This window comes from Aulonocara sp. 'chitande type north' Nkhata Bay, linkage group LG11 (assembly GCF_057382095.1).
Source record: "Aulonocara sp. 'chitande type north' Nkhata Bay isolate Kocher_YH1m ecotype deep benthic linkage group LG11, A_spYH_male_GT1.1, whole genome shotgun sequence".
Taxonomy (NCBI): Eukaryota; Metazoa; Chordata; class Actinopteri; order Cichliformes; family Cichlidae; genus Aulonocara; species Aulonocara sp. 'chitande type north' Nkhata Bay.
Genome location: NC_141354.1, coordinates 6,067,515 through 6,095,505, shown reverse-complemented (window position 1 = coordinate 6,095,505; position 27,991 = coordinate 6,067,515). Strand labels below are relative to the sequence as shown.

Below are 27,991 nucleotides of genomic sequence, written 5' to 3'. Positions count from 1 at the left end.
TGATCATGTTTTGAATGTTGATTCCAAGACAGCTTTTGTCTGTTTGGCTTTTTGTAATTTTAATTGTCTTTCCAATTTGCCAGAACACTTCTCCACAATCACTGTCCACATATACATACATACGTTCATAAGAACACAACTCTGAAGCCAAGCTGAGGTACGGGAGTCACTGAATGGCTGGTTTATTTTATTGAACGTTGAAAACATTTTTGTAAAGTTGTCCTCAAATGACAAGTCATCTTCTCTGCTGGAATAGGAGACATCCTGGAAGAGGTGATACGCCAGTCTGACATCTTCCACCCAAATGTCATCTCCAAACTACTTGGACTTGTCTGTGAGTAGATACACCACAAACTATAATATGACATCCACAGCAGGCATTTAACTAAAATTTAACTTGATCTGTTCGCACAAGAGCACTAAGTAAATATCAGATAATGTTTCTTACCGTTCTGCAGCATTACTGTATTCTTCCTATCCTTGGACAGAGTGTGATCAGGTTTGTATCCACAGCCCTGCCTTGCCATCTTCTGGCAATTTTCATCAAACCTCTTTTTGTGGTGTGGGCGAACAAAGTGGTAGAGGCCTGTGACACAAGGCAGCAATAGCAATCAACTACAAACTGTTTTAGCAATATTCCACTAACACACTGTTATATTGGTGCGAAATTATGACTTTGACATTGTTATTAGTATTGTGTAAATGTCTGATAATGAATACAGGTATATTCAGTTTTTTAAAAGTAACATTGGTTGAGGGGTTCCTAAGCTATTGTGAAAAACTGGGCAAACTACAAAGAACGCAATGATCCTATCCACAGTACATAGTTTCATTACGTATACATATTATGGTAGAGAAATCAATTTAAGAAAAGAGTGGAAATTCATATTGACCAACTATGATCTGCACTGTATCCAAACATGCCAGTTCATCCAAGTTGAGGTGGGCAAGCCATGGTCAACATGTATGAAGGCTGAAATTAAATATGGTGATGTTGATGGGACAATTTAGGAAATCACTGACTGCAAGAGATTTTTACCCAGTTATTAAAAACAATCCATGTTAACAATTATCCTGGTTTGTAGTGCCGACGTGGGAAATTTTCCTATTTTGTTTTACTATTGTGATAGGTATGAATGTGCAATTACAATAAAGAGTTCTCTCTCTATCTTGAATTAAAGCTCATTTCATCTTTACCATTTGGACAAAACACAACTTTTACAATTTTGTACTGTGCATGACCAAGTTGAAAATCAAAATCCCTGCTTGTTTCAATAAGTCAATGCATTCTGCACATATTTCAACTATTTTGCTGGCGTGAGATTTTAAATAAACAAATTAATATTAAAAAAATAATAATTTAAAATATTTCATTCAATTTGAAAGAGTTGAAAAAAAGATAATGACTTTAATGGATTTGTAAATAAGTGAATTGGTTAGACACATTTTACCTAGAGAGTAATATGAACTACTCGTAAATCTAGAAAACGTGTTCCGAGTTCAGACCTGTGCAAAGCAGGTATACTTCATAGATGTAGGTGAGAGAGCGTACTCTCATGCCTCCAGTGAGTATATTGTCATTCTTAAAGTCTCAGTGTTAACCAAGTGAGGTATTTTTGCAGCTATTAATTTATGACAGCAGAAGATTTACCATGTAGGAGATTCTGAGTATTAGTGTCTTTGCCTAAAAATGCGGTTTCAGTCAGCAGGTGATTCAGGTCATCAGTCTTTTTGTAGGTGTGCAGCGCCCGTATGATGCGGTGACAGCAGACCTCACTCAGGGACTTCTTCATGTCCGCCAGGAATGTCTTAGCCCTGCTGGGTTTACGTTCTTGAGACAAATCCTCAGGGACACCCAGCTTCTTCAATGACATTAGAAGAAACAAAATCTGAGCAGCATAAACTTTTTTACCACTATTTTACAAGTACAGAAATCAATCAAAAACTAAGTATACTTCCAGCTCTCAAGACTGTCTTCCACGTGCTTACATCTCTCACTACAATTCACAATGTTGTCTGAGAACATCACAGTCCATGGAGACTACTGCCTGACCTCATCTGTCAACCATTAGTACTGCAAACAAAAGTGGCCCAGATCAGATCCCCATCTGTCATTCCTACTGCACACCTACTCATGTATCTGGCTCTTACTCTGACTTATTTCTGCAGTACCATATTTCCTTTCTTGGCATGCTACCATGTGAGGTCCAAAAAGACACAATGCGAATACTTCTGACCTTCTCTATATACCAGATTAGGCTTAACATTATGAACCCTAACAGCTGAAGTGAAGAAGATTGATTCTCTCTTCATCATGGTACCTGTCTTGGTTTATATTAATTTCCAGTTTGCAATGGTCAGTATCTATCAAAAGTGGTTCAAGAAAGAAAGTGTGTGAACCAGCGACAGGGTCATGGGTGGCCAAGGCTCACTAATGAGTAAAAACTGGCCTATGTGTACTAATCAAAAAAAGCGACTGTGGCTAAAACTGCTAAAAAAGTCTTGGTTGATTCTGATAGAAATCTGTCAGAATACAGAGTGGATCACATATAAGTATGGGGCTACATAGCTTCAGACCAGTCAGGGTGATCATGCTAAGCCCTGTCCACTGCCAATAATAGGTAATTAGAATTGAATTATTTTTTTGGGTCATATTAATGACCCTCTCAAATGCCTTTTTGTGTGGCATGGTGCAGCTAGAGAACCATAAACAGATGCAGCATGTGAGCACACTTTCAATGGAGCCACAGTAGAAGATGATCATTACTTGGATGTTACTTTGAGATGTAAATTTTGCATAAACATTGTTGCAGATCATGCACACCCTTTCATGGAAATAGTATTCCATGATGGCTAAGCAAGATAATGTAAAATACGTTCAAAAATGTTTTGAGGAACACAACTCTGGCTGCAAACATATTGGTGCCAGATAACCCAGACGACCTTCAGAGGTCTTTTGGACTGTTTCGGAAAGTAAGGACAACCAACACAATATTAGGAAAATGGTTATAACGTTATACCATACTGGCATACTTCTCTGTTAACACTCAATGCAAAAAACAAATCTAGTTTTCGTGCCTTAGCATACCTGAAACACATTGGTATATATGCACCAAGAATATATATCTTCCTTAGCTGCTGGTATATCTCATCTACTTTATCCTGCTGTAGTTACTATAGTTCTGCACATCCTAAATAACTGTACCAATATCCTTCTTCTCTGAGCGATACTCTCACTTTCCAAGACTATGTTAAACAATCTGGTTAAATTTTCACTGCTCTCCCTCCTATACATCTCCATACCTCCACAGGTATGTCATTTGTACCAACTGCCTTTCCAATTTTCATCCTCTTCAAAATCTATAGTAATCCCCCCTCACACATACACACAGACACACACACACACACAATTACTCACACACTTTGTCTGTTACTCATGATGTGAATTAGTACTTCTTACACTGTGACAATGTCAGAAAATGATCTACCTTTTGCTCTCGCATGTCCTCTTCAATGGTATTGCTGGCTTGCTCCAAAGCATCCAGCAAGTTGAGTGGTCTCCTGTTATTGTGCAGCACCTCATACTGATTAAGGAAATTGGCCATGTCATTGGCTCCATTCTTCTCATCTGATCACAAAAAAATAATCAAGGACTCACATTGGGGCAGCTGTACATTTTAAAACTAATATTTGCATTTCTGTAGGTTTCGGTTTAACTGGCTTTTAGTCACTTCAATTTATACCATTTATTATTGAACTCATTGTTTCTAATGTAGTTTTTCTCCATTTAAACTCAATGAATTGTAAAGACATTCTAGTGAAATATATCTGGTATAGCAAAAGCACACCTTGATCTTTAATATGCTAAAACGAAACATAGCAAAACATCAAACCACATCCATTGTACTAACTGAGTCTCCTCCTCTTCAAGCTGGGAAGGTATGTGTCCAACACCTTGGCCTTCTGGGTGTGAGAAGTTTGCAAGTAGCGGCGAGAAGTGGAACTGGAGGACTGAGTGTCTCGTGAACACTCAGTCTCGTGGTTGTGTGCTGGAGCCTTCTTCCCAACCACAGGCCTCTTAAATGTTTAATGCACACACTGTCAGTAGAAGCTGACCAACTGACCTGCAAACAACTTTCATAAAAGCGTCTACACATTTTACTGCACATGCAATGATATGATATGTTAGCCGATATTTATTATTAAAAGAATCCGACAACAAAGGTTGGCATGGTGTTACAAAAACCCATAACTCTAACTTTATTATAAAAAACTGGCAGAAAAAACTAGAAATCAAAGTTCATTAAAAGTATATTTTGGCGAGATAAATAGTGCCATAGACATTAATGAAAATACTCAAGGTAAATATTCACATTTTTAACTACTCTGGATTTTTTTTGTTTTAAATCACAACTCAAGTTTCCTATCTTTTCAGAGCTTAAAAAACCTACCCACAAATCCGGATTACCAACAGTACTATTAGCTGGTTCCTTAACAAAACTGAATAATGAAAGAATTTGCAGCATTGTATGAACTGTGCAGGTGCGACTACCCACCATTTTTTGTGCAGTCCTGAAGAACTGAGAGACATCACGGACGACATTGCCAAAGGTGTCATAGAGGCGCACATAAGACCTCACCCATGATGGAAGCATGGCCCGGGTATCAGCATTTTTAAATCTGTTGGGAAACTTTTCATTTTAGTTTAAGAATACTTTTTTACATTTTCAATTAATAAGGTGAACTAAGCACTTAATTGAGAATTTTTTAAATGTGAAGCTTCGGAGACACTGTCTGGTATAGTGGAGAATGTTCCCTCTTGTATGATGTTACTTAATTAAGTAAACGTGGTCTATATCTGACCTCTGATCACACAAGAAGATCGCTCCATAGTCTTCCTTGTGACGAATCACTCTACCAATGGCCTGATTCACAGCTCTGAAAGCCTGCTGTCTGTACCAGTCTTGCCCTGATAAGTACTGTTCACACACATACACACACACACACACACACACACACAAAAACACACACAGAAATCCAACTACCGTTATACGACCAAGCAATCCTTTAGTGTACCTCAATAGTTAATTTTGTTGATTTTCTTTCACCTTTTGCCCTACAGAATTCTTTTGATTCATCTCATCCAAAAATTGCATTTTCAGGACAACGCGAGGGTCTTTTTTTGGAGGGAAAGGAAGGCCAGTAATGATGACACCCCGACCAAACATGTCTGCAAAATCCAGACCCTCGCTCGCCTAAGACAAGAAGATATAATTACATAGCAGCTTTGAGAGAAAGTTTTTGTGTAACCCTACATTAAAATGAAAGAGAATCCTAACTCCATATCTACGTTTTCTTAAATGTTTATCCAATTAGTCACAGCCATCATAGAAAAAGAGGTAGGTTGCAAAATGGAAAAACAGCATAAAACGGTTAACAAAGAGAGATATTCATGTCACAAAAATGAACAGTCATTCCCAAAACATTGTATGGTAATACACTTGTAAACAAAAGAAAAAAAATTGCCTGATGTTGACACAAGAGGACAAGGGTACCAAAGATATGACATGTCCTTTGAATATCATATACAATTGTGATCAGAAGTTTATGAACACTCATCATGGGTATGAATGTCATGATTATTTTGGGCTTCTAATGATTTCTTTCAACTGCTCTTTTTCCAGGTTGAAATGGTTTTACAGCATTCATCTATTATGACTTGAACATTATTGGATGCACTACTTTAAATTAATTGAGATTTTATATTAATCGCACAGGGTCAAAGGCATATAATAAACTCAAATATCAACAGACATCCACTTAAATCTTTCATAAGGTCTTTGTCTTTCAAATTGATGAGGTCAAGGCCATTAAACTCATCAGTGATTGTGATTTATTACAGCTGGAAGTTTCTCTTTGCAAGCATAAAAAGGACAAATATTCAGAACAACATGAAAGTCCAAGGAACTCAGTTTATGTAAATTGGGAAGGTCTCTTGGAACCATTCTGAACTGCAATTCCAAGATCATTAGTTCAAACAACTTCAATTAAATACAAGATATTCAAATGACTCACTACTTTACCATGCTCTGAAGGGGGGGACTCTAGGATATCAACAACTACAACATTTGCAGGTGTCCACATAGATAAGCCAAATGATTTCTGGAGAACAGTTTTTTGGACCGAGAAAAACAATGATCGAGTTGTTGTCCACAATTACAAGGTGTGTTTGGACGAGTAAAAGTGAGGGCTTAACACCTAACAACACTGCACCAACTATCAAGTATGGTACAGATGGATGATTTGTACGAACATTCATGATCATGATGATTGTATGTAAACTTCTGATCACAACTGTATACCCACACTATACAGCAAAAGTTGGAGCTGAAACATGACAACAGAAAACATTGTAGGACTTTTGCAGAGTCCATGGACAGCCTCCTCACCTTCCCTCGACACACACCAAAGAAGGCTCCTCCTTTGGATCGGGGATCATTGACTTTGGTGTAATAACCATCAATGACCTAGGAATAGACAGAAAGAAGCTCAATTTCTTTCAAATCTTTAGATTTTTATAACTATAAAAAGCTTAGGATATTTCTTCAGATGTGAAATGTTTAAAGAGGGGTTCACAGCCGAGTGATAAGACACCTAAAATATAAATAAATACTAACTTCATTAAAGGTGCCCTTCTCTGTAGGTTCAACAAACATGGGCTTTAACTTCTCAATGCGGTTTGCATGTCCAGTAGCCTGGTGATAACACATATACACACGCAGGAAATTACTTTATACAGTAACATCTTAGATTGTTATAAATGATTAAATTGACTGTGGAGTACCTCACTTAAAAAGAAAGAAAGAAAGAAATGAGTTCATACTGGTTAAAAGGCTTTTTACTTTTAATTATTACATTTATATTTTGATATCTTTACTATTTTTTAAAATATGCACACTGTACCCTTACGCACCCTGATGGCTCCCCGCCCCACCAGCTTATCGTTGTGGAGGGGTTTGTATGTCCCAGGTATCCCAGAGGCTAAATTGTGAGGGGGCTATTTGCCCCGTGGTAGGGTCACCCATGGCAAACTGGTCCTGGTTGAGGGGCCACACAAAGAGCGATTTAAAAGGCCCCTGGTAATAGAACGTCAAAGGAACAGTTCCTACTACCCGGGACAGGGTTACCAGGGAGAATGCTGGACAGACCACGTGAACGTAAGGGTATAGTTAGAAGTCCACAAAACTTTGAGAAGTTTTGTGGACTTTGAGAAGGGTGTCTGGCCCATTGCTCCGGGCCATTCGATCCGTATACGACTGTTGCAAAAGCTCGTCTGCATGGCCCATCATCCACTGGAAACAATAGCAGAGTTGTCTGTATATTAAATTTCCATTAAATGTATTTCTAATTTGCTAGACAATACAAAATATAATTCATGGAGAAAGAGAACACAAAACATAAAAGTGACTAGAAAAGCTAAAAAAAAAAAAAAAAAAAACCCAAACCCTTATGGTTTTCCACAGGTGATTCTGCTGAATTACACTTACCCTCCAGAATTCCAATGTTTTTTCCATTGAAGGAAAGGAAGGGAAAAATACTAAGAGTCCATGAGGAACCAGACGACTCAGGTTGGCTGAGAAAAGAACACAGGTTACAAAACTGTATCACAATCAAAACCAAGGTAACAATTAAGTTTAAAATCCAGGCATCTGTGAAAATAGAATTTATGAAATTTAACAGAGTTAAAAGTTAGCAGAGAGTTAGCTTGCTAGTTTCCACCTAAACATAGTACGCCATGTTCTGATCGAGAGATTTCTAAAAAAAAAACATTACAACATACAGCCGAAGGATGGACGCTAACTTTTTTTTTTTAAAATGGGCTTGTTCAGATTGAATAGAACAAGATAAAAGCCTTAAAATGTGTTAAAAACACAACAGCCTCAATAAATGCAGAGTAGTTTGGGCCCGGAAACTGGGTTCAGGTACGTCATCACTTAATGAAAAAGATAATAAGCAATATGAAATAACCATGAAGATCAGAGCATTAAGTTAACAGTGTTGCTGATGTCAGTAAGAAAAAAAAATCTCCTTAGAAACAGCAAAACCAAACAATTTCAATACTGTATATTGTGATCTTACCAACAGTGTTGCCTAAAGATGCCATGTTTTCAGGAACAAACCTGTGACAGAAATTTAAAGTTTGAGTTTAGCAATCAAGTAAAAACTTCACAGTCAGAACCAATGTAGGTATATATTAGTTCTGTCAGCGTTCACACGTTAATCTGGCGTTAACAGGCTTAAACGCGTTAAGGCAGTCCTCACAATTAACATGAAAAATATTTTAACGCACTCAATCCATCTGGAGTGCAGAATATAAAACAGTATGATTGGTGGGGTGTTCTTTCTAATACTTATCTTGCAATACAAAGTGCATAGAAAAGACTGTTTTCTTGAATTAGTATTATATAAAAATTAACTAAAGTCTTACATACACATAAAAGGATTTAACTTGACTTTATAATAAATCAAAACATGAGAAAAAAATATCGTTACACAACGATAATTGACTCCAGAAGTCAGAAAAACTAGCAAATAAATGAGCAAATTATAAGTTTTGCCATGCACCTTAATTTGTATTTAGGCATATGGCAAAACATATTTCATTTCAAACAACTGCAAATTTCCAAAGTGACCTGTTAGAAAGTAATCATATGCTAAAAAAAGAATACTGACCTTCGATCAAACGCTGAACTTAAGGGCACTCCATCTGGGCCTTGTGCAATGACGCCCACAAAGATCTGGTCGCGCTCAATCACATGGCTGTTCTCCAGACATACTGGGAATTCTCTGTAAGAGGAGGAGCAGAAACTCACTGTGATCAAGTTTTAGGTTTACCCCGCTGTCCATGCAGCAAACAAAAGTTTAGTAGTAATGCTACTTCATATGATACTTCATGATGAATTTCTATTCAGTGAAGGACAGAAAAATTGGAGGTTACAACATTTTCAAAAAGCATTACACTTACAGAAAACCATATATGTTAGATGTATTAGACAGAATTTTTTGAAAATGTAAAGATAAAATGCCGCAAATTCATCGGCATGTGTCATACTGACTAACTCCACTCTCAAGAATCCTGCCCATATTTACAAGCTGCTACACTCGTCACTTTAAATAACATCAAGGTCAATTGGCATTCTCTTTCGAGGATGCCAATGTTCACATTTTGGACAGAGAGGACAGATGGTTTGAAAGAGGAGTGAAAGAAGCCATCTATGTCCACTGTGAGCGACCATCTTTGAACAGAGGCGGGGTTTACGACACCAACTCTCTGCCATCTATAATCCAGTTTTGAGATCCTTCCCAGACGCCTTAACGCCCACTCACATCCTGGGCCATCTGACCTCAGGAATTCGCATGATAAGGTGGGGCCAGGTTTCACAATGAACACACCCGAAACTCTGGCTGATTGGGACCCACACCCAGTTTCCCACCTTGGCTCAGGCGACTAGAGGATCATCAGGGGGTCCTTTTGTCCCTCTGTGGGGGGAAACTCCCACTAGGTTTATATCTGGGACTCTCCACCATTTGACCTTAGAACTGAAGAAGCTTCTCGGATGAGAGGTGAAACGTCTTCAAGCAACTTAAAGAAGTCCAGACGCTTTCCTTTGCAAGCTCCTTTGACCATCAAGGTCAATTTAACTCTTTCAACTGTAACTTGTAAATTTAAATTGTTATTGATCCTTTTACTTTAGTCATAAAGTGTGTATTTGTTTCTTACTCTTCTTATATTTATTGTTAGTCATTTGCACTGCATGGAATTGGAGCCTCATCGTCTTGTCTCGCTATATACTACACTGTATATAGCAGAGATGACAATGCCTTTGGATGCTAACAAATTGTTAGAGGATTACATAGATCTGTGTATTGTCAGAATCATTCTGATTTATTCATAGACCATGTCAAACAAGTTCTCCTGGCTATAAAATGAATCATTAACTTTTATGTTGAGCATCGTTCAATTGCTAGAAAAATCAAATAATGAACAGAAGATTTAAATTATGAGATAGTGAACAGTTTCTACATCAAACAGCAGTTCACTGTAGAAAGGGTTTAATTCTTCTGTTCAATGTTCAGACTAAACAGGTATAAAGGTGATTGTTTTTTTTTATTTTTTTTTATTTTAAAGTAGTTGCTACTCAAGCTGGTGTGGGAAAAATGTAATTGTGCAGCAGGGCAGTCAGAGTGACAGCTAACTTACATTCTCATCTCAGATGTGAAAGAAGACAGGGGCGATAGGGTACCACTTGTCAGAATGATGCAGCGAATGCCTTGATTCACCAGATCTTGCATACTGAAGGCCGGAGAGAAGCACCAGTAACTCAGAATATTTCCTGCAATTTCCAGAGAAACACATCACATTTACCTGTAGTACGAATCTTTCATACACTAATAACGATTGAAACTATAACTTTTAACAGGGTTCACACTCTAGCGGAAATATATAAATGGTATTAATAAAATTCATTCTGTCAATGTGGATCCATGTAACACAACAATGCATCAGGTTGTGCACCGTTACCTTGCTTTTTTGATGAACCTGAAGCCCACATATCAACACTATGTTTTTTTGAGTGAATGCTGGTGTCCCGATGGATATGAACCTGAGCCGAACAAATGACAGAAGCTCATAATTAGTTATTTAATTTCCAAGATTTCTTTTTAAATTTAATATACCGGAACAATGGTGATAGTTGTGGCAAAGATATGCTACTTTTAGCTGGTTCCAATATGAACACGAATTGTATCCCCCCCCCCCCCAAAAAAAAAAAAAAAAAAAAAAAATTCCATTGACTTAATGAACACACCTTGAAATGAGCCGTGTTGGTTTCCATCTGGTGTAGTTTCTCCTTTTCTGACGGTTCACCACAAAATACCAGCTAAAATAACAAAACAAAGGGGAACCTTCAAACATGCCACAAGGTGATTAAATAACTACTCTTTATACAACGAAGAGTAATGAATTCTATAATTTTATTGACTGTCCTCAATCAAATCTGTTAGGCCACACAAATAATATGGGACCAATGCATATTAATTTTCACTCAAAAAGACAAAAATCCCCCCCCCCAAAAAAAGTTTAATATTGACCAAATTCTTTAATAGCCATACAAAGTGTACCTGTATGATATCAGAAAGCTTCTGGAGTCCACTAGTATTGAGAAATATTCCTGGCTCTGAGGAGAAACATGCATCAAACAGGTCATTTGTTAATTAGTTGCACTGATCGGTATAATAAAACTAGCCAATGTTACAAATGATAAATGATGTGATAATGTGTCTAAGCCAAAATATGATGCCTTACGTTGTGCCAGGTATCCAATGATGTGCTCCAGAGCTTCATAGACTGCTGTCTTGCTGCTGAAGGTCAGATTAGCTTTTTCGAACACCTCATAGATGAAGCTAAGACACAACATAGAGACATGCAGTGCTTATTAGGTTTATTATAACAGTTAAGATTCAGAATCATTCTCTCAGCAGCTTTAAGTGAGAACCCGCACTACGGTTAAGGTACTAACTACAGAGACATTCTATGACCACACTTTATTTGTTCTACCATGCTGTCACCTACATTCCAGGTTTGGTAATGCCTTGATCACTTGGATCATAGGCATCAATGGCAGCTTCCAGATCCAGTAGTATCTCTGTTAAAGCAGAAAATAAGTTTTGAAAATTAACTCTTGTCACAAACCAACAGGACGACTGACTCCGCAATACTTTAATAAATACTTACGTTTGATTTTTGCAATGGTGGACAAACCTAATTTGAAACCTAAAACAAAAAAAGAAAATATTAAAAGACGTGCAGCTGACAATCCTTTACTTGCTTTACAAAACAACAAAAAATTATTACTATTAATAATTTAATAAGGCCAAGGCTAAACTAAGGCTAATAAAGTTAGTGAAGACTTAAAAGGTAGAAGTAAATCCAAACTTATACAAGTATACAAGTAGCCCAAAATGCCATGAAATTTATACATAACTATACTATATTCCATGGAAAACTCTTTTAGAAACATGTATATAACCTGAGAAATTGAGACAAGTAGGTTTTCTTACCAGAAGCGGAGGTTTCTCCATGAAAGTCTACATTCACAGAGTCTCTGTGGCTGATTTCTTTAGACTGCTCCACAAGCAGCCTGTCCACAGCATTAATGGCTGAGGCTACATCGTAGGGAGTGAGATCAAATGATGTTGATTCTTCACATGTCTTTTCCTGCAAATAAAAGAAGTAAAATTTCCCGGAGGGATTAATAAAGTTTTATCTAATCTAATATAATATAAACATTGCTACCCCAAATTGAAAGGTCTGCAAACGTTCTCTTCATGTTTGAAAATGGAATATGTATCAGCCTATAAATAATAGTGATCGCACCACATTGTGTTTTATTTATTACAAATTGTTTGTAAAGCTTAAGTAACTGGAAATTTTAATACATTTCACTTCAACTATTATGGCATGATGATGACATTAGTACTTTAGTATGCCCAAGAGTACATTTCATACAGGAGTTTGAATTTATGTTTTTTAGGTTCTTTAATTAATAAAAGAAAATATTTGTTCATGTTTAAATACTGTACACTGAGCATTTTGTGAAATTGTAGATCTACTGTAATCAATCACTTGTAATGCACAGTAATGACATGGGATTTATTAAAAAATGCATTTTTTTGTGAAGCTATGCTGTTCAATATCTGGCTTGCAAAAGGATAGTTCATTAATGTGAATTTGTGCATGTACTTGTATTTCTCTACACTAAAACAAAAGGAAAATCTGGAAGCATTTGTTTTAATATGTGCTTAGGGTTTGAGCAGCCCAGCGGTCTTTATTTAGGCTCTATGTGGCATACAAGTTAAAATGAATTTGAAAGCCTTAGTAGTGGGTCACTTCTGGTCTTCGAAGCTTTAATTTAGTTTACTTAGTGAATACATTTAACAAAGGAAAGATATAACCATACCACATTGTGAGCCTCGTCAAAGATAACCACAGCTCCATTCAGGTCGATACTGAGTGCCTTACGGCTCTGTGGAATGGAAAGACGGAGAGAGCGAGAGAGTGGCAGTTGAATATTAGGATTCATGGAAATTGGAAATGACAGTGCCAATCATAACACTAAAGTCTCTTTCAATGCTGAATTATGGTCACATATATCATCCTGAGATGTAATGAGGATGGATGACTGAGCTCACCTTTGGATCTAGCAGGTAGTTGTATGGCATAAAAATGACATCTGCTTCTTGTTTCAGTGAACGAGAGAGGTAGTAAGGACAGACTCTGTGGAAAAATGTGCAAATCCGAAATCAAATACATGAACTTCAAACAAAAACAGACCCATCCTGATAGCTGGGTCTAAGTGTAGCCAGGCCTATATAACATCTTACATCCTGCTACTGTGTGTTGGATAGTCTCCGGGGAGCCATTGCACACTCTGCAGTTTCGGTCCTGTGCGCTATGGTTGACTCCTGGCTTTATTGAAGTGGTGCTTAGGGCCTATTGTTGTGGTGCCACAATCAGAGCCTCTGTGCTGTCCTTTAAGCCAGCCTTTGCTAGTTGCCATGTCAATGGTGCGTGTGCTAGAGGGATTGTGCATGACAATTCCTTATCATGTATTTGAGTCACCCAAGCAGCTCATCTCGGGTGGCCCATCTTGCTAGTGTCTTCATGGATGCTGAGGGTTTCATCCTGAACTCACTAATCACCTTGCCTCTTTCTATTGGTTGGGGTGCTGGAGTTTGGGTGAAGATCTCTATAAACTGTGAGGACACCGTATGTCCTGATATCAGTAGCCTATATAAGGTGTCAGTGGCCATTTTATTATTTCGGCTATGGTACACCCAGGTACTTTTAGATTGTTGATTTGACCACTCTTATTTATTTTTGTTTTCGACCTCTGATGGATTTCTTTGGGTTTTTTCAGCATTATGATGTTTCTCCTTCAATTGTATTGATATGACTTTGGTCCTTGTATTGAAAGTTTTAGTGAACTGATACAAAATACAAATTCAACACTTTGATCAACTCTAGATCTTTTTTCTGCTTAATTTGTCATGAAATGATGAAAGACCAGTCCTTACCTGGCCATGAAACTGTCTATCAGTCAGTTATCCAACTACTTTTAAACTGCTAAAAATAGAGGACGATGCATTAAAAATGGCTGCAATTCCTAAACGGTTAACACCAAATATCTGTTAAGCCCCATTCATTTTGCAAGTCACTTAACCCACTCCACCCACTATAATGAAATGCCTCTATTTTGTAACATATTTATTGGGTCACCTCACTGTTCCAATCAAGAGTTCAGCTTAACTTTAAGTTGTGACCCATCTATAGATTACCTACAGGGGTTTCACACTGGCTACAGTTTTAAAGGGTTTTGCTGGACAGCGCTAAATAGCATCTTATACTGAAGTAAAGAGGATACTACTAATCAAGTGACTGATTAATAAAATACTATTTGATTCATTAGCTACTATTAAGACAATACTTTGGTGTCACACAGAGACATACCCACCTGCCAATGCTGATTATTTCTTACCAAAGTAAGAAAGTGCAGAACAGAGACTTATTAGTGAAACAGAAATTTACAAAAAAAAAGAACACATCAATTACACACCTCTGCTTGTTGCCAAATTGGACCAAATCCTCCACATCAAGGATAGAACTAACAAAGTCTCTATCAGTGCTCTTTTCTAGAAGAAAAAAAGAAGATCAAGCTTAAGATTGAGTATTTATAAGATAAATTGCTATAAATCACTGATGGAATAGAATAGAATAGATTAAACCTTTATATTCCCAGAAATTAGAAATTTGGGATGGTTACACAGCTCTTATAGCAAGACAGATATAAACACAAGTAGTCCTTTATACACAAGAAACCAAATTCATATGTGCAGATAAAAATTTACAGAGAGATGTATAAAAATGACACGTGTCAAGTTTCCTGTTTTCTATCAAATGGGGGATTTTTATATAAGTTATAGAACGGCGTCATAACAAGTTATTATAATTTGCTATCCTCGAAGTAACAAATGCATGGACCACATTCTCAACATAACAATTTTCATTCAAATTTTTACAGCCACTAAAAGCAGGCAGTAGACATTTCATTAATATCCACATTTTGGACATTCCTGGACTTCAAACTTCCTCACAGTAGTACGTGAGGCCAAGGTTGTGCGATACATAGAAAGTTATTAGTGTTGAATAATATAATATTTGAATGATATATGTAGTCTGTACAACACAAACAAAAAAGGTAAATTACATGCTTTTCTAGACTATTATGCTACACGGATATAGTCACTCTGTTAGACCATTACCTTCAAGTTTTTTGTAGTAGACACATGACCTGGTGGAAACTTTTCCTCTGCACATATGAACCTGAAAAACAAAAAAATTGATTCCACAATAAGACAAAAATCACTAACTATCTACCCATAACCCGTTACTTATCATTTTTTTTCCACCAGCTAGCTCATTGGCTCATTTTTAATAGTACACATACAGACATTAGAAAGGATAGCGTCACATATGTCTTTTATGCTTTATTCCACACACAGTTAGGTATTGCAAGTTATATGTAGACTGGCACACCCAGGCACCATAAATCACTGGAGAAGAGGAGACCCGTCTCTGACCTTTGGGACTGAGAGGGCCTGCGGGGGGAGGCCTTGGAAGGTGAATCTTCATGTGACTGTTACGTGAAAAACACGGTTGAGACACTCTTGTTGCAGATGTAATAACTATTTTTTGACATGCTGGTGAGGTCTTGTAAGATGCCCAAACCACCTCAACTGGCTCGTTTGAATGTGGAGGAGTAGCCTACTTTAAACTCTGAGAAAATTTACCCTGGATAGGTTTCCCTGTTTGACACTGAACAAGTATAACAAGTTGGTAGAGGCACTATTGGCACGCAGTAGAAAGACAACTACTAGCAAATGGCCTGAGCCCACCAAAATTAGAAAATTGTCATGATGTAATGTTGTAAATATTTAAAATGTAGAAGCAGTAGACACCTATTGCAGCATAACTAAGGGAGGATTCAGGGTCACTTGATCCAGCCCTCACTATACGCTTTAGAAAAGAGGAAGGTTTTAAGCATGATCATAGTCTCCGTCTCCTGAATCCAAACTGGAAGCTGGTTCCACAGAAGAGGGGCCTGAAAACTGAAGGCTCTGCCTCCCATTCTACTTTTAAATACTGTAGGAACAACAAGTAGGCCTGCAGAGCGAGAGCGAAGTGCTCTAATAGGGTGATATGGTACTACAAGGTCATTAAGATAAGATGGGGCCTGATTATTTAAGACCTTGTATGTGAGGAGCAGGATTTGGAATTCATGTAAAGGGGCTGGTGTGGTGGCCGTTGGTTTCATTGAGCTGCTTCCACAAAAATGAGGAATTCATCTTGCTCTCAGATATAATAAAGCTCCACCGTCTTGAACTAGAGCGGGCGATAGTAGTGCTTGTGTTCCTGAGATCTAATGCACACTGAAGGCACCACACCAACCAGAACCTGCAGCAGGTGGAGAACTGATTTTATAATGCTACTGTTGGCGGCTGACCAGAACAAGGATGAAGTTACTGTTTCGAGTGGAAGTCCAATAGAATACAGTTGGCACAACTGATTTTTGTTCTTTGTGAATGTAGTCAAACTTTAAGTAGATTTTCCTCCTTTTTTTCAGCAGTGAGCTTGAAGAAATTCACTGTTTTGTGTTTAAAACAATTCATTAGACATAGCAGTTAAAACATCCCATTATATTTATATCTCTAATATTGCCTTTATAACTTACTTTGACGTGGTTGCTCTTCTGACACATGACGTCCTGGTTAATACACAACTGCTCTCTTGAGCCCATCACACACACCTTTGGGCTGAATCGAAAGAGACATGGGAGAACTGGTTTACCACAAATAGCCAAAAAAACCAGAACAGACAAAAGGTGCTGCACTCAGTAAGACTTCAAAATGATTATAGCTTATGTAATAACCCTTTAAAGCACCAGTAGTATTTGGTTAATTGGGACTTGTGTGTTGCTTTTTGAGATCTTTTAGCCTGTTAAACTTTGTCAGATACATTCTGTTATTAGGTTTCAGTTATCAGGCCTGAGTGTTTTTTTGTGAAACTGAACTCATTACACAACAAAACAAAATAAAAACGGTAGCTATTGTACCATTCCAGGATCAAATTCAGCTATACTAAAATGTATACTGTAAACCTGGTAATTAAAATTTGTATCTCCCTAGTATATACTAACAGTAGGGGTTTGGTGTCCTCATTACACCATGATCACAAAACCTATTAGAAATGTTGTTTTATATTGTGAATAGCTGTCATTCAGACAATCATGCATGATCAAAAAGTTAGAAATGCTTACCTGTATGAAGTGTTCTTTAACTCATTAATAACCTGTGTAAGCTGAGAATGTGTCCTCGTTGCATATATGATCTTGGGGACATCAGTGTAGTAGGCTTGACAACAATAAGAAAAGACAATTAGGGCTTTATACGTTGCTGAAAAAAATTAACTGAACACTTTTTAACATAGTATACCATCAAGTCAAACTTCTGGGATATTGGGCCTCATTTACTAACAGTGTATATGCGCAAATCTGTCTTTGAAGAAATTTGAGAATTTATGCAATGATCCAAAAGAACACAGACAATACAGTTTGAACAGATTAAACAGCTGAGCAATAAATATGCAAAAGTTGCAACATGATGTATATTCTAAACTTCTATATCAGCCTTCTGTCCAGATTGACATTTCTACAACAGCTGTTTTCCCAAAGCGAGAGACTGAGCACCTGCCACAGCTATTAGCTGTGCTACCACCTCATGGAGCCCCTGAACACCAAGCTGAGCAGCCTCCTACATCTCAACCATTCTTTGTACGATTTGAATGCATAGCTGAAACATGGGGATGACAACCCATCTTGACAGGGAATGGAAGAAGGACATCCTACCAAATATTGACTTACAACCTTGTTAGAGTAGTACAAATGCTGTCTTGAAATATGTAGAATATTTCCATGTATGTTTGGAAACATTACATGTTTGAGTGAATCGTTAAATCCTATTTTCCTAACAAAATATAAAGTGGTTTGAGTGCTCAAAACGAGTAGAAAAGCACTATAGAAGAAGCAGTCAATTTACCATTTATCAAAATATAAAGAAATCAGTGCTAGCTCATTTTCTATTGCATAGCGATGTAAGCACACAGCATGTCTTCGTAGCTTATATCCTTTGCGTTTTTGTATATGTATCTGTTATTCTTCTTTGACAAGTAAAATTACAAATGACTCTTGATTTGCAGATGATACAAACATACATGGTTTGTCACCGTCAGCTGTCCCCCAGGAAGACATAGGTGTGTTTGGAAACATCTCCTGGCCCAGCCTCTCTGCCATCATACAGGTAGACATGGTGTCCTTGAAGTTCTCCCTCCAGGCCAGGGTGGCACACAGCAGGCACAAAGTCTTACCTGTGCCTGTTGGGCTCTCCAGAACCCCATTGACTTTCTGAAATAACCAGACAGGTAAAGATATACATCAAATAAAATAAAATAAAAAACAAACGGAGAAAACCCAAAAACACAAATTGTGATGGTAACAACATTAAAATATTAGAGACTTCCAGGTATTAGACTACGCTTTTATGAGCAAAGATTTGGCATTGTGGAGAAAGATCTCCCTTTTAGCAGAAAGAAATATCTAGCAGATCAGGTTCATAAAAGGGCAGATATCTGCACAGATCAGTTAAAAGGTAAGGTGAAAAATAAATAAATAAATAAAACAGCACAGCGTGTGTCAAGATCCATTAGGTGACAATTGTGTACAAGTTTGATCAAACTCTGACCAGCACTGTAGAAGTAGAAATTCTTGTGACTTGTGGCTGATATGTGGATATACACCTTGCAATTGCATAAACTGATCAGACCTTTGGCCAGATGTGTAGTGTGGTGAGAAGTAGAAAAAAACTATCAGAGAGAGTACACAACCACATGTTTAGTGCAAAACTGTCTCGGGAGCCTAACATAAGGATGGTTCAGGTTCAGTAAGCTTTCACTGCCAGAGCAAATATTTTATGATTGAAAAACATTGTAATCATTCATACACATGAAAAGGCAGATTTTTAAATCAGTTCTTGATTAAACATCGGGGGTATTTGAGCTGTTTGTCAGCTGTCAAGAGCCAGGGTAAACCCAAGACAAGTCAGCAGAGTGCTATTTATTGTATTACATAGAAACTGTAAAGAAATTCTAAGGACAGGTCAATGACATGAAGCCTCTTTTGTCATATGTTTTTTTCCCCATTATTATCATTATATTATGTGAAGCTACATTTTGGACAAGCAGACGTCAGACGGCTTGTCTTTCGGCAAATGGTAAGCATGGTGGCTTCATGGGGCTTTGGAGCGTGATGTCACGGGAGGGGGTGTGACTGCCGAAGTGCCATTTTAGCAGGCCAAACAAAGGGCTGAAGGAGCGAAAGCATCAGCAATGGCTCGCACTTAATGTGTTGTTGGTTGTTAAATCGCACGATCGGGAAGGGAATAAGCTGGAAAATCGGCTCTATTTTTATTCTTTCCCCACCTGGAAGCATCATGAGGGAGCTCGTGTATCAGATGTTACCAAAAGAAGTCATCTAGCCTGGATAGCAGCTGTGAGACGAGCTGATACTTGCAAGAAATGTGTCAACTCCAAAGCCCAGCAGCCATGACTACTCGGTATTGCCCCCATTTCCATCAACAGACATACACATGACAGTCGATTCTTACCTCCTGAAGACATTCGATTACTTTGTTCATGTATGCCTTCTGAGATTCATACGGAGAAAAGGGGAAATTCACTGTCACTCCCCTAAGAGTCAGCGAAGGCATCCTGTCCTCTGACGATTTGTAGAAAGCAGTTCCCAATCGCGCCCAGTTTTGTCAACGCCTACGTAAGGACGATCGCTATTGGCTGTCCAAGAAGTCGCGAGATAACTAATCCCATAATTTACTTAATTGGTCCTGCCTGAGCATTTGTAACAGACACTGTAGGAAAGAGAAATAACATTGTGGAAGACACATAAAGTGAGTTAAAAAAACAACCTAAAAGCGTTTAGAATACATTTTGCAGCGGAAGTATGGCGTCCCGCTTGCCCTTCACAATAAGAGCATTATAGCGGATTATAATGGGGGACGCTTTTATTTTGTATAACTACCGGAAGTAGTTCCTGTGTACTGACGCTAGCTGGGTAGCTAGCGCCGCGTCGCTTAAAAAGCAGCCGGGCTTGTCTTAAACTTAAGAGGCTGACACTCGCTAAACCACCCGATCGCTCGCCAAGCGACTGTTTCACACTGGACTTATTTTTCGTTAATATGGGCCGATAATTCCTTTATTCTAGTGGTATGCCGGGAGTGGTGCGGCCTATTCGGATTAACGTAATGATGACACTATCAACGGCGCGCGTCAGTCCGCCCCTCCTCCAGTTTGAAATTGACCTTAGAAGACACCGTAGCGTATGCTGGACCCGCATGCATCTGTCCACCTCTCCTACGTTTTGAAATTGAGATTTGAACGTCATTTTCTGAAGTATTCGGAACAACAGTGTAAGGTTTGACAAGGTAAGTGTATCTCTCTCTCTCCGGTTTAAAATTTAGCTTTGAAAGTGATTTTTTAATGTGTCTGGGTGATTCTTTGTCGTGGTCATGTTCGGCAGATGCTAACGCTAGTTAGCGGGTATTCAGCCGAGGTCTACAAAATGATGGTATCTACAAATGAGGTATCTACAAAATGATGGTGTGGTTAGCACTTGGACGTCACTTTATTCCAGAGGTATCGTTTGTAATTAAAACTTGTAAGAAGCGAAGTGATTTTTTTTCTTTGTATGTGTATCTTGGCGATCGCGATTATTTTCATGTGACTGGGTGATTCTTTGTCTGTCGTGGTCATGTTCGGCACCTAAAGCTATTTAGTGGATATTAAGCGTCTCCCGGTTTGAAAGTGATTTATTTATGCGTATGTCTCTCTGCCTGGATTGGAATTTATGCGTGTTTGGGTGATTTCTTTGTCTCGTGGTGAAGCTGGATGCTAAAGCTAGTTAGCGGGTATTCAGCCGCGGTCTACAAAATGATGGTATCTACAAATGAGGTATTTTAATGAATATTTTAATGCAAGTTTCCTGTTTTATTGTGAAGGTCCGCGTCGTATGTGAGTGTGATCAGTTTACGTTTCCCCTGTCCCGTCAGCCCAGATTCCTCCCAGCTGTGTTGCCCTCCTGTCTCTCAACCCCTGATTACTGGTGTGTGTATTTAAGCCCTGTGTGTTCTCCTGCCTGTTGCCGGTTCGTCTGTGTTCCTCCGTGTCAGTCTGTGTAACTCCGTGTCAGTCTGTTACCCTGTGTTCCACGGAGTCCTGTTCCTCGTCTGCGTCTCTCTGCTATTCATCATCCGTTGTCATATGCTCCCAGGTCTGTTATTTTAGTTCTCCCAGTTTAGGTGTCTTTAGTTGTTTGTTATGCCCCACTGTTTGTTTGCTTCTACACCTCTGTAAATAAAACCACCGGTATCTCATCCACTGCCTGCATCTTGGGTCCTCCTTCTAAATCCACACGGCTCGCCTCGGCAGCCGTGACAGGTTGAACATGTAAAACTTGCATGTGCCATTCTCCTCATTTTTAAACTTTAAAACTTGTTTTAAAACTTTTTTTTCTTTAAGTTTTTTTGGGGGGGTGGGATGGAAGCAAAGTTTGTGTGTGGATGTATTGTTGTTGTTCTTTGTTTGTTTTCTCATACTATCAAAATAAACTAAATTGATATGCAGTTTTTCTCTCTCACTTTCTGCCTCTCACTCTTTGTATTTACAGTGCAAACAAGATGGAGAGAAACATTGTCTACTGCCTGCTTTGTAAAAAGCCGCAACAGTCCATTCGCACACACCTGAGCAGAGTGTGCCTGAAAGACTGCACACCACAGGAATGTGAGGAAGAAGCTTCCAGAGCCATTGCTTCACAGAAGCTGTTTTCTAATGAAGGTAGAGTCTGGAACTTCTCAGAGCTCCAGGAGTACTGCAAGGATGAAGAATCTTGCATTAAACTCTGCACTCGCCTTCAAACACGTGGATTTATCATCACGAACAGTCCCCAAGCGTTTTCGACAGTTGTGCCAACAGCGAGGTATGATGACCTTATTGCCACTTCCACATATTGGATGACACATACAAACTTTCAATAATGTCTTACCTCTGTCACATTTGCAATAGGTCTGATAAGAAGGAAATTCTTGCCGTGGCCAAGAAGGATATTGAATATTTCCACGCAAGACTTTCTGGCGGTGATTGCATCCCCACATATGCAATGACTACCTTCAGACAGTACTGTGAGGCCATCCTGATTTTACAACATGGACTGACAGGAAATGCTGTTCAAGAACTTTGTGTAAGTGCGCCACCAACAACCAAAGTGCACGATAAGTGAAATGACAGCTGATGTAAGTCTGTATTTCTTTAAGCTCCAACACCTTTTTTTTTACATACACAGGTAGAGGACTGGATGGCGCGGAAAGCAGTAGCTGATGGTGTTGAGCTGAGTGGTAACTTGAAGATAACCAGCCAGGAAGAACAAGTAAGTCATTCATTCTCAGCAGCGACTCTCTTCTTGCTCTATAGGCACCTTGTGAATTGATTTTATGAGATATTTAACATTGATTCCTTTTTTTCTCTGCAGTTGTTGGACTGCTATTTTAGGAACATCCGTCCAGTGTCCTTGGAAAATCAAATTGCTGGCAGCGATGACAGGGGCAAGTTCTTCCTAGGAGAATGTGGGGTCCCACTGTCCAACCCATCATTAGATGTAAAACGCCTGAAAGCGAGGTGAGTGCTTGACCTAACTGGATCAATAGCATATTAAGAAAGATTTGTTTCTTTGATCTGACAGAGAAACCCTAACCCTGGACTCATAACAGTCAGCCACATATGTTGCTGTATGTCAGAGATGTTCGCCCCTTGTATTTTGGTTTTTTCATCTCTCTTGGCTCTAATTAATTTGCATGCATTAAAAACCACAGATACCTGAGCACTGAACCTGGGGATGCTATGGCTGAGTCAGCATCAAGCTCAGTAGGAGGACTACCGACACCAGGACAGGCCAGGTACACTTTTTTTTAAAAATATCACACACTACCACAAGTCAACCTGTGTTACACGTTTCCACATTTAAAAACTTTTGATGGATTTGATGCATCCCCTCCTCTACACCTTTCATGTAGCACATCATCTACGCATCTGCCACTCCAAGAATGGGATGCCTTCCTGCAGGCCTTCCCGGTCACGCTGACTGGAGAGCCACCATCCAAACGGCAGTGTGTACAGGCTGGCTTTCTACAGCACAGACACCACTACAAGAAATGGAGGGATATTCAGCTGAAGAACAGAGTTGGGTACATTCTCGGTAAGGCCTGGGCATGTCATGTTAATGGAGCTGCTTCTGTTGCATTGCTTTGTTTGTTTTGTATGTATTTCAGAATGAAAATACTTTAATAATCTCTAAGAAAATTATGTGGAAATACACTTGTGTAGAGACAATAGCAGTAACAGTCTGAACTAATTAAATAATACAATACATGTAAGTTCAACCGACTCAATGTTGTACACCCAAATATACACAGATAGCTCAATTATAAATATATGGAATATTTTAAGGTACAAATACGTGATTGACTAAAATGCATATGGTTGATTTTTCATTTTTAAGCCGCAATAATCACTTGCATTATTTCTTGTACATCGCTTTGTGACCACTTCATTTAGGTCAGTCAGTTGGCAGAAGAGGAAACCCACCTCAGCCTGCACGTGTGCAGATGGCTTTGGACAAGGAGAAATGGGACACCAACAAGCCCACTGTCAATGCCATCTTGCAGGCCTGGGTTGCTCCGCAGCCCAGTATGCAAGACAACCAGTCCCTCATGTCTTCGATTGCAGAGCAGAAGTGGAAGGGCCTGGCTTTGCAAGACTTCGGGGAACGGAAGGGCAAAGGTAAAATGCACACAACATTTAGACAAATTGCAAGTGAACGTTTCTAAGAGCCCTGTCATGACCGATGGTCTCTTTCAACTTACAGGTGTGATCGCACTTATGCCTTTCCACAAAGGGGATATAGTGTGCGATTACCACGGGACATATATCACTGAAGCAGAAGGGAAACGGAGGCCCCAGTCGGGGTATCTGTTCTTCTTCAGGGACGAGTGTGACCGAGGGATGTGCATCGATGCCACTGCATTCCCCTGTGCCTGTCATCCCGACATTGACACCTATGGGAGGCGAATGAACCATTCCCGGAAAAATCCAAACACCAAGCCACAGAAGTTTACAATGAACTTCCCTGCAGGACCTCAGGAGACAATACTTTTCATTGCCCTGAAGGACATCGCAGTTGGTGAGGAGGTATTATGGGACTACGGGGTAACTCGGAAATCTTATGGTGGTGAAGGGGAAGACTTGGAGTGGCTGGACAGCTGACTTTCATTTTATCTGTTCTTTTCCTCTTCTCTTTGCATGGGCTTTTTTTATGTAGTGATTTTATTCTAAAAAAACACAGATGTTTTTACATTGTCTTGCATGTAATTTAAATGTGGTTTGAGGGTTTTTTGTTTTGTTTTAATTTACGTATTGAAATAAAGTGTGATGTTTCCAAATTTAACTCTGCTTCATATTGTATTATTTACGTTCACCGTTTCGTGTTTTATTGTGAAAGTCTTGTGTTTCCATGTTCAGGTGTCTGGTTTTGCTTCCACTGTGGCTCCATTTTAATTTCTCATTTGTGTTCCCCGCGTCTTGACGCCTCCTGAAGAGCATGAGGATTAACATAGCCAAGGCAATTATGAAACACGTCAGGTTTACAGATGAATAATAACAATAATAATAATAAATGTGAGATACTAGCTCTACATGAGTGTCTCCTGCAGTTAATATGTAATACACAGATGAAAGATGAGGTGAGATATCTAGGCATTATCTCTTGTCATTTGCAAAGATTAACTACTAACAGAAAATAAGAATATCTCAATAATAGACTTAGAATTTTCTATTCTAACCCTAATTTTAAACAGGTGCCTGCAGATTTTTTGGGAGAATTTGGACAGTCTGTCTGACATCTGCATTTGCTCATATTTGTTTAACAGCCCGGGTCTGCGCTCAGGTGTCGCACTTTGGATAAATAAGAGCCGCTAAGTCTGACGTGAAAGTCATTTCTCAGTAGTCAAGTACGCGAGTCCGTACAGCGCAATCGTTTGAAAGTGTACTTGATGACATTTCTGTTAGAGTTTTTACTGCCACCCCCTCTTAATTTAAATATGAACAGAAATTACACAGATAATTAAAAAATGTATTTTAAGCACGTTGGGACCATTAGCTTACATGTTTTCAGTTTTATTTGTCATATGCAAGTTAGCACAGGGTCAACATTGCAATGAAATGTGTTTGACGAGCAGCAGTCACTCAGCAGCATGATACAGTAGGAGAAAATATAAGAAAATAAAATAATAAGAAAAAATAAAAATAGTAAGGAGCAAAATATTAGAGAGACATGGTAAAAGAGAAAAGATGACTAAATATATATTTATCTATAAATATAAATATATGTACACTAGTGATTAAATAAGAAAATCTTGAATCAATGACAATAACGTGGAGTGACCAGTGCAGATTAAACATTATATGTATTATGAAACAGGTGGTTTGGTGACAGTGGTCCAGGTAAATGCTACATGGACACCTGATCAGAGGACAAGGGCTTAAAAGGTGTCTGTGTGTCTGTATGTTTCTATAATTGTACATATGGAGGACAGATAGCTGCATCGATGTGTTGCTCATCAATGACCAGCAATTAAGGGAGAGATACCAAATGACAGTTTGTAAAAAGATGGCATTACATCCCAAGCCTCCACTGTCCCAGTAACAACAGATTACCATGGAGAATATGGTTTTCAGCTGAGATTTCAGAAGGGTGGTAAAGCAAAGATGAATACATAAATAAATAAATAAAAAATAAAAACAATAATGAAAATGTCATTCTGCCTAATTCAAAATTTCCTAAAACCATACTGGCTGATCAGTTACCGTACAGTGAGATACCGTTTTCTTACTCAAGTACATAAAGGTTGGCTAGATTATAAGAGCGAAAGGTGAACAGTGAAGCTGTTAGTATGTTACTTGAAATTATAAAAAATGGACTTTATAAAATAAATACCTAAAGGTTTTTCAGAAATTATTACATAGAATAACAAAGCCATACTTTTACATATACTGAAAACTAGGGCTGGGCCATATTATACCGTTCACGGTAATACCGGTATAATGTTAGGCTACGATAGGAAAATGAAATATCGCGATAGAATATGAGTAAAACGCGCATGCGCAGTGCCTTTGTTTTCATACGCACATGGCCGATTGTTGAGTGAAACAGATGAACCAGAATTGGTTTGTAAAAATGGTGCAACTTCAGTGATGTGGAACTGGTTTGGTGTTTGTCCGTCAGATACACGACAAAGCACATTTTTTTTGCAGAACATGCAAGCGGCCGTCGGACTAAGATGCCCTTAAATCTGGGAGTAATCTGGGTCCTAAACTCTTAGTGATGCTTCAGGTCAAACGAACACTGCAGCATCACTAAGAGTTAAAAACTGTCTAAATTCTTTCATCTTTAATAAAACGATCAGCATTGCTGCTTTACCAGGTGTAACTATGAAGTTTAACTTCCAGGCATCCATGAAAACAAAATGTATTACATTTACAGGCGATCGTGGCTCAAGAGTTGGGAGTTCGCCTTGTAATCGGAAGGTTGCCGGTTCGAGCCCCAGCTTGGACAGTCTCGGTCGTTGTGTCCTTGGGCAAGACACTTCACCTGTTGCCTACTGGTGGTGGTCAGAGGGCCTGGTGGCGCCAGTGTCCAGCAGCCTCGCCTCTGTCAGTGCGCCCCAGGGTGGCTGTGGCTACAATGTAGCTTACCATCACCAGTGTGTGAATGTGTGTGTGAATGGGTGGATGACTGGATATGTAAAGCGCTTTGGGGTCCTTAGGGACTAGAAAAGCGCTATATAAATACAGGCCATTTACCATTTAACGGAGTTAGAAGCTAGCAGGAAGCTAGCGGAAGTTAGCTCGCTAGTTTCGCTAGTTACCTAAGCATGATATAGCATGTTCTGACTGAGAGATTTCTGAAAAAAATCAAACGTACAGCTCTGCTATCACTTCCAACATAAATGAAGACAGGAAACTAAACAGCAGTGACGTTTGTAGGGTTACTGAAGTTGGGCTAGCTGGTATATAATGATGTGCTACGTGATCACTAGGGACACAGCTATGTTAGCATAACATAAACAGTGAAGCTGGAGGACGAACACTAACATTTTTCCACTTATAAAAGTTAACGTGAAGGTTCTTCATGGTTAGAGACAAATGCAATCGCATGGCAGGATGCTGTAAACGGACCAAACTTCAGTCAGGAGAACAACTGAGATAATCCATCCACAATACGAGGTTAGTCATTAATATACTGCAACAACATGGGAATAGAGCAGCTGCCAGAGAATTCAACATTAATGAATCAATGGTACAGAAGTGGAGGAAGCAAGAAGAATGAGTTTAATAAAGTTTGATTTATCTGACTGCTTTGTTTCGCTTAATGTGCCTTATAATCCCGTGCACCTTACGGTCCGAAAAATACGTACTGCACACTGCAGTTTAATGTTGCAAAGCACCTCTTTTTAACTTCAGTGGATATTATACATGGTTATGCTCAGGATATGTCAGCCCATTTCTACTGGAAATGCCTTTTGGTTAAACTTTCAGCAAGGAATTTGCATTTGCACTGTTACATTTTTATAAAGCTTTAATGTACATAAAAACCAGCTTCTTGTTTAAGTGAAAATAAATGGAAGGTTGTCTTTTTGCGCT

General features: G+C 38.8%; 2 protein-coding genes across 5 annotated transcripts; one reads left to right on the top strand and one right to left on the bottom strand.

The window, feature by feature from the left end:
• Window positions 1–48: 48 nt before the first annotated feature.
• Window positions 49–20,119, bottom strand: LOC147318381 (regulator of telomere elongation helicase 1-like). 3 transcript variants are annotated; one of them, XM_086310302.1, is made up of 29 exons: window positions 19,837–20,117; window positions 18,389–18,578; window positions 17,436–17,529; window positions 16,851–16,932; window positions 15,382–15,442; window positions 14,676–14,751; window positions 13,252–13,336; window positions 13,020–13,085; window positions 12,121–12,277; window positions 11,795–11,833; window positions 11,633–11,705; window positions 11,366–11,463; window positions 11,182–11,237; window positions 10,869–10,940; window positions 10,583–10,664; window positions 10,262–10,394; window positions 8,734–8,847; window positions 8,140–8,180; window positions 7,548–7,633; window positions 6,678–6,755; window positions 6,450–6,527; window positions 5,109–5,255; window positions 4,864–4,979; window positions 4,557–4,680; window positions 3,912–4,077; window positions 3,489–3,628; window positions 1,652–1,859; window positions 449–586; window positions 49–332 (listed from the first exon to the last, which is right to left on the bottom strand). In XM_086310302.1, the coding sequence occupies exons 1-29, from the start codon at window positions 19,936–19,938 to the stop codon at window positions 319–321; spliced, it is 2,916 nt and encodes a 971-aa protein (XP_086166428.1). In that variant the 5' UTR covers window positions 19,939–20,117; the 3' UTR covers window positions 49–318. The 3 variants fall into 3 exon arrangements, with proteins under 3 accessions (XP_086166428.1, XP_086166427.1, XP_086166429.1); XM_086310301.1 differs by having other exon boundaries at window positions 1,652–1,862; window positions 19,837–20,115; XM_086310303.1 differs by lacking the exons at window positions 49–332; window positions 449–586 and having other exon boundaries at window positions 1,626–1,862; window positions 19,837–20,119.
• LOC147318380 (uncharacterized) lies at window positions 19,893–26,322 on the top strand. 2 transcript variants are annotated; one of them, XM_086310304.1, is made up of 9 exons: window positions 19,893–20,667; window positions 21,909–22,217; window positions 22,304–22,478; window positions 22,581–22,664; window positions 22,767–22,912; window positions 23,107–23,190; window positions 23,308–23,489; window positions 23,849–24,073; window positions 24,159–26,322. In XM_086310304.1, the coding sequence occupies exons 2-9, from the start codon at window positions 21,919–21,921 to the stop codon at window positions 24,554–24,556; spliced, it is 1,593 nt and encodes a 530-aa protein (XP_086166430.1). In that variant the 5' UTR covers window positions 19,893–20,667; window positions 21,909–21,918; the 3' UTR covers window positions 24,557–26,322. The 2 variants fall into 2 exon arrangements, with proteins under 2 accessions (XP_086166430.1, XP_086166431.1); XM_086310305.1 differs by lacking the exon at window positions 19,893–20,667 and adding an exon at window positions 20,695–21,512.
• The last annotated feature ends 1,669 nt before the right edge of the window (window positions 26,323–27,991 follow it).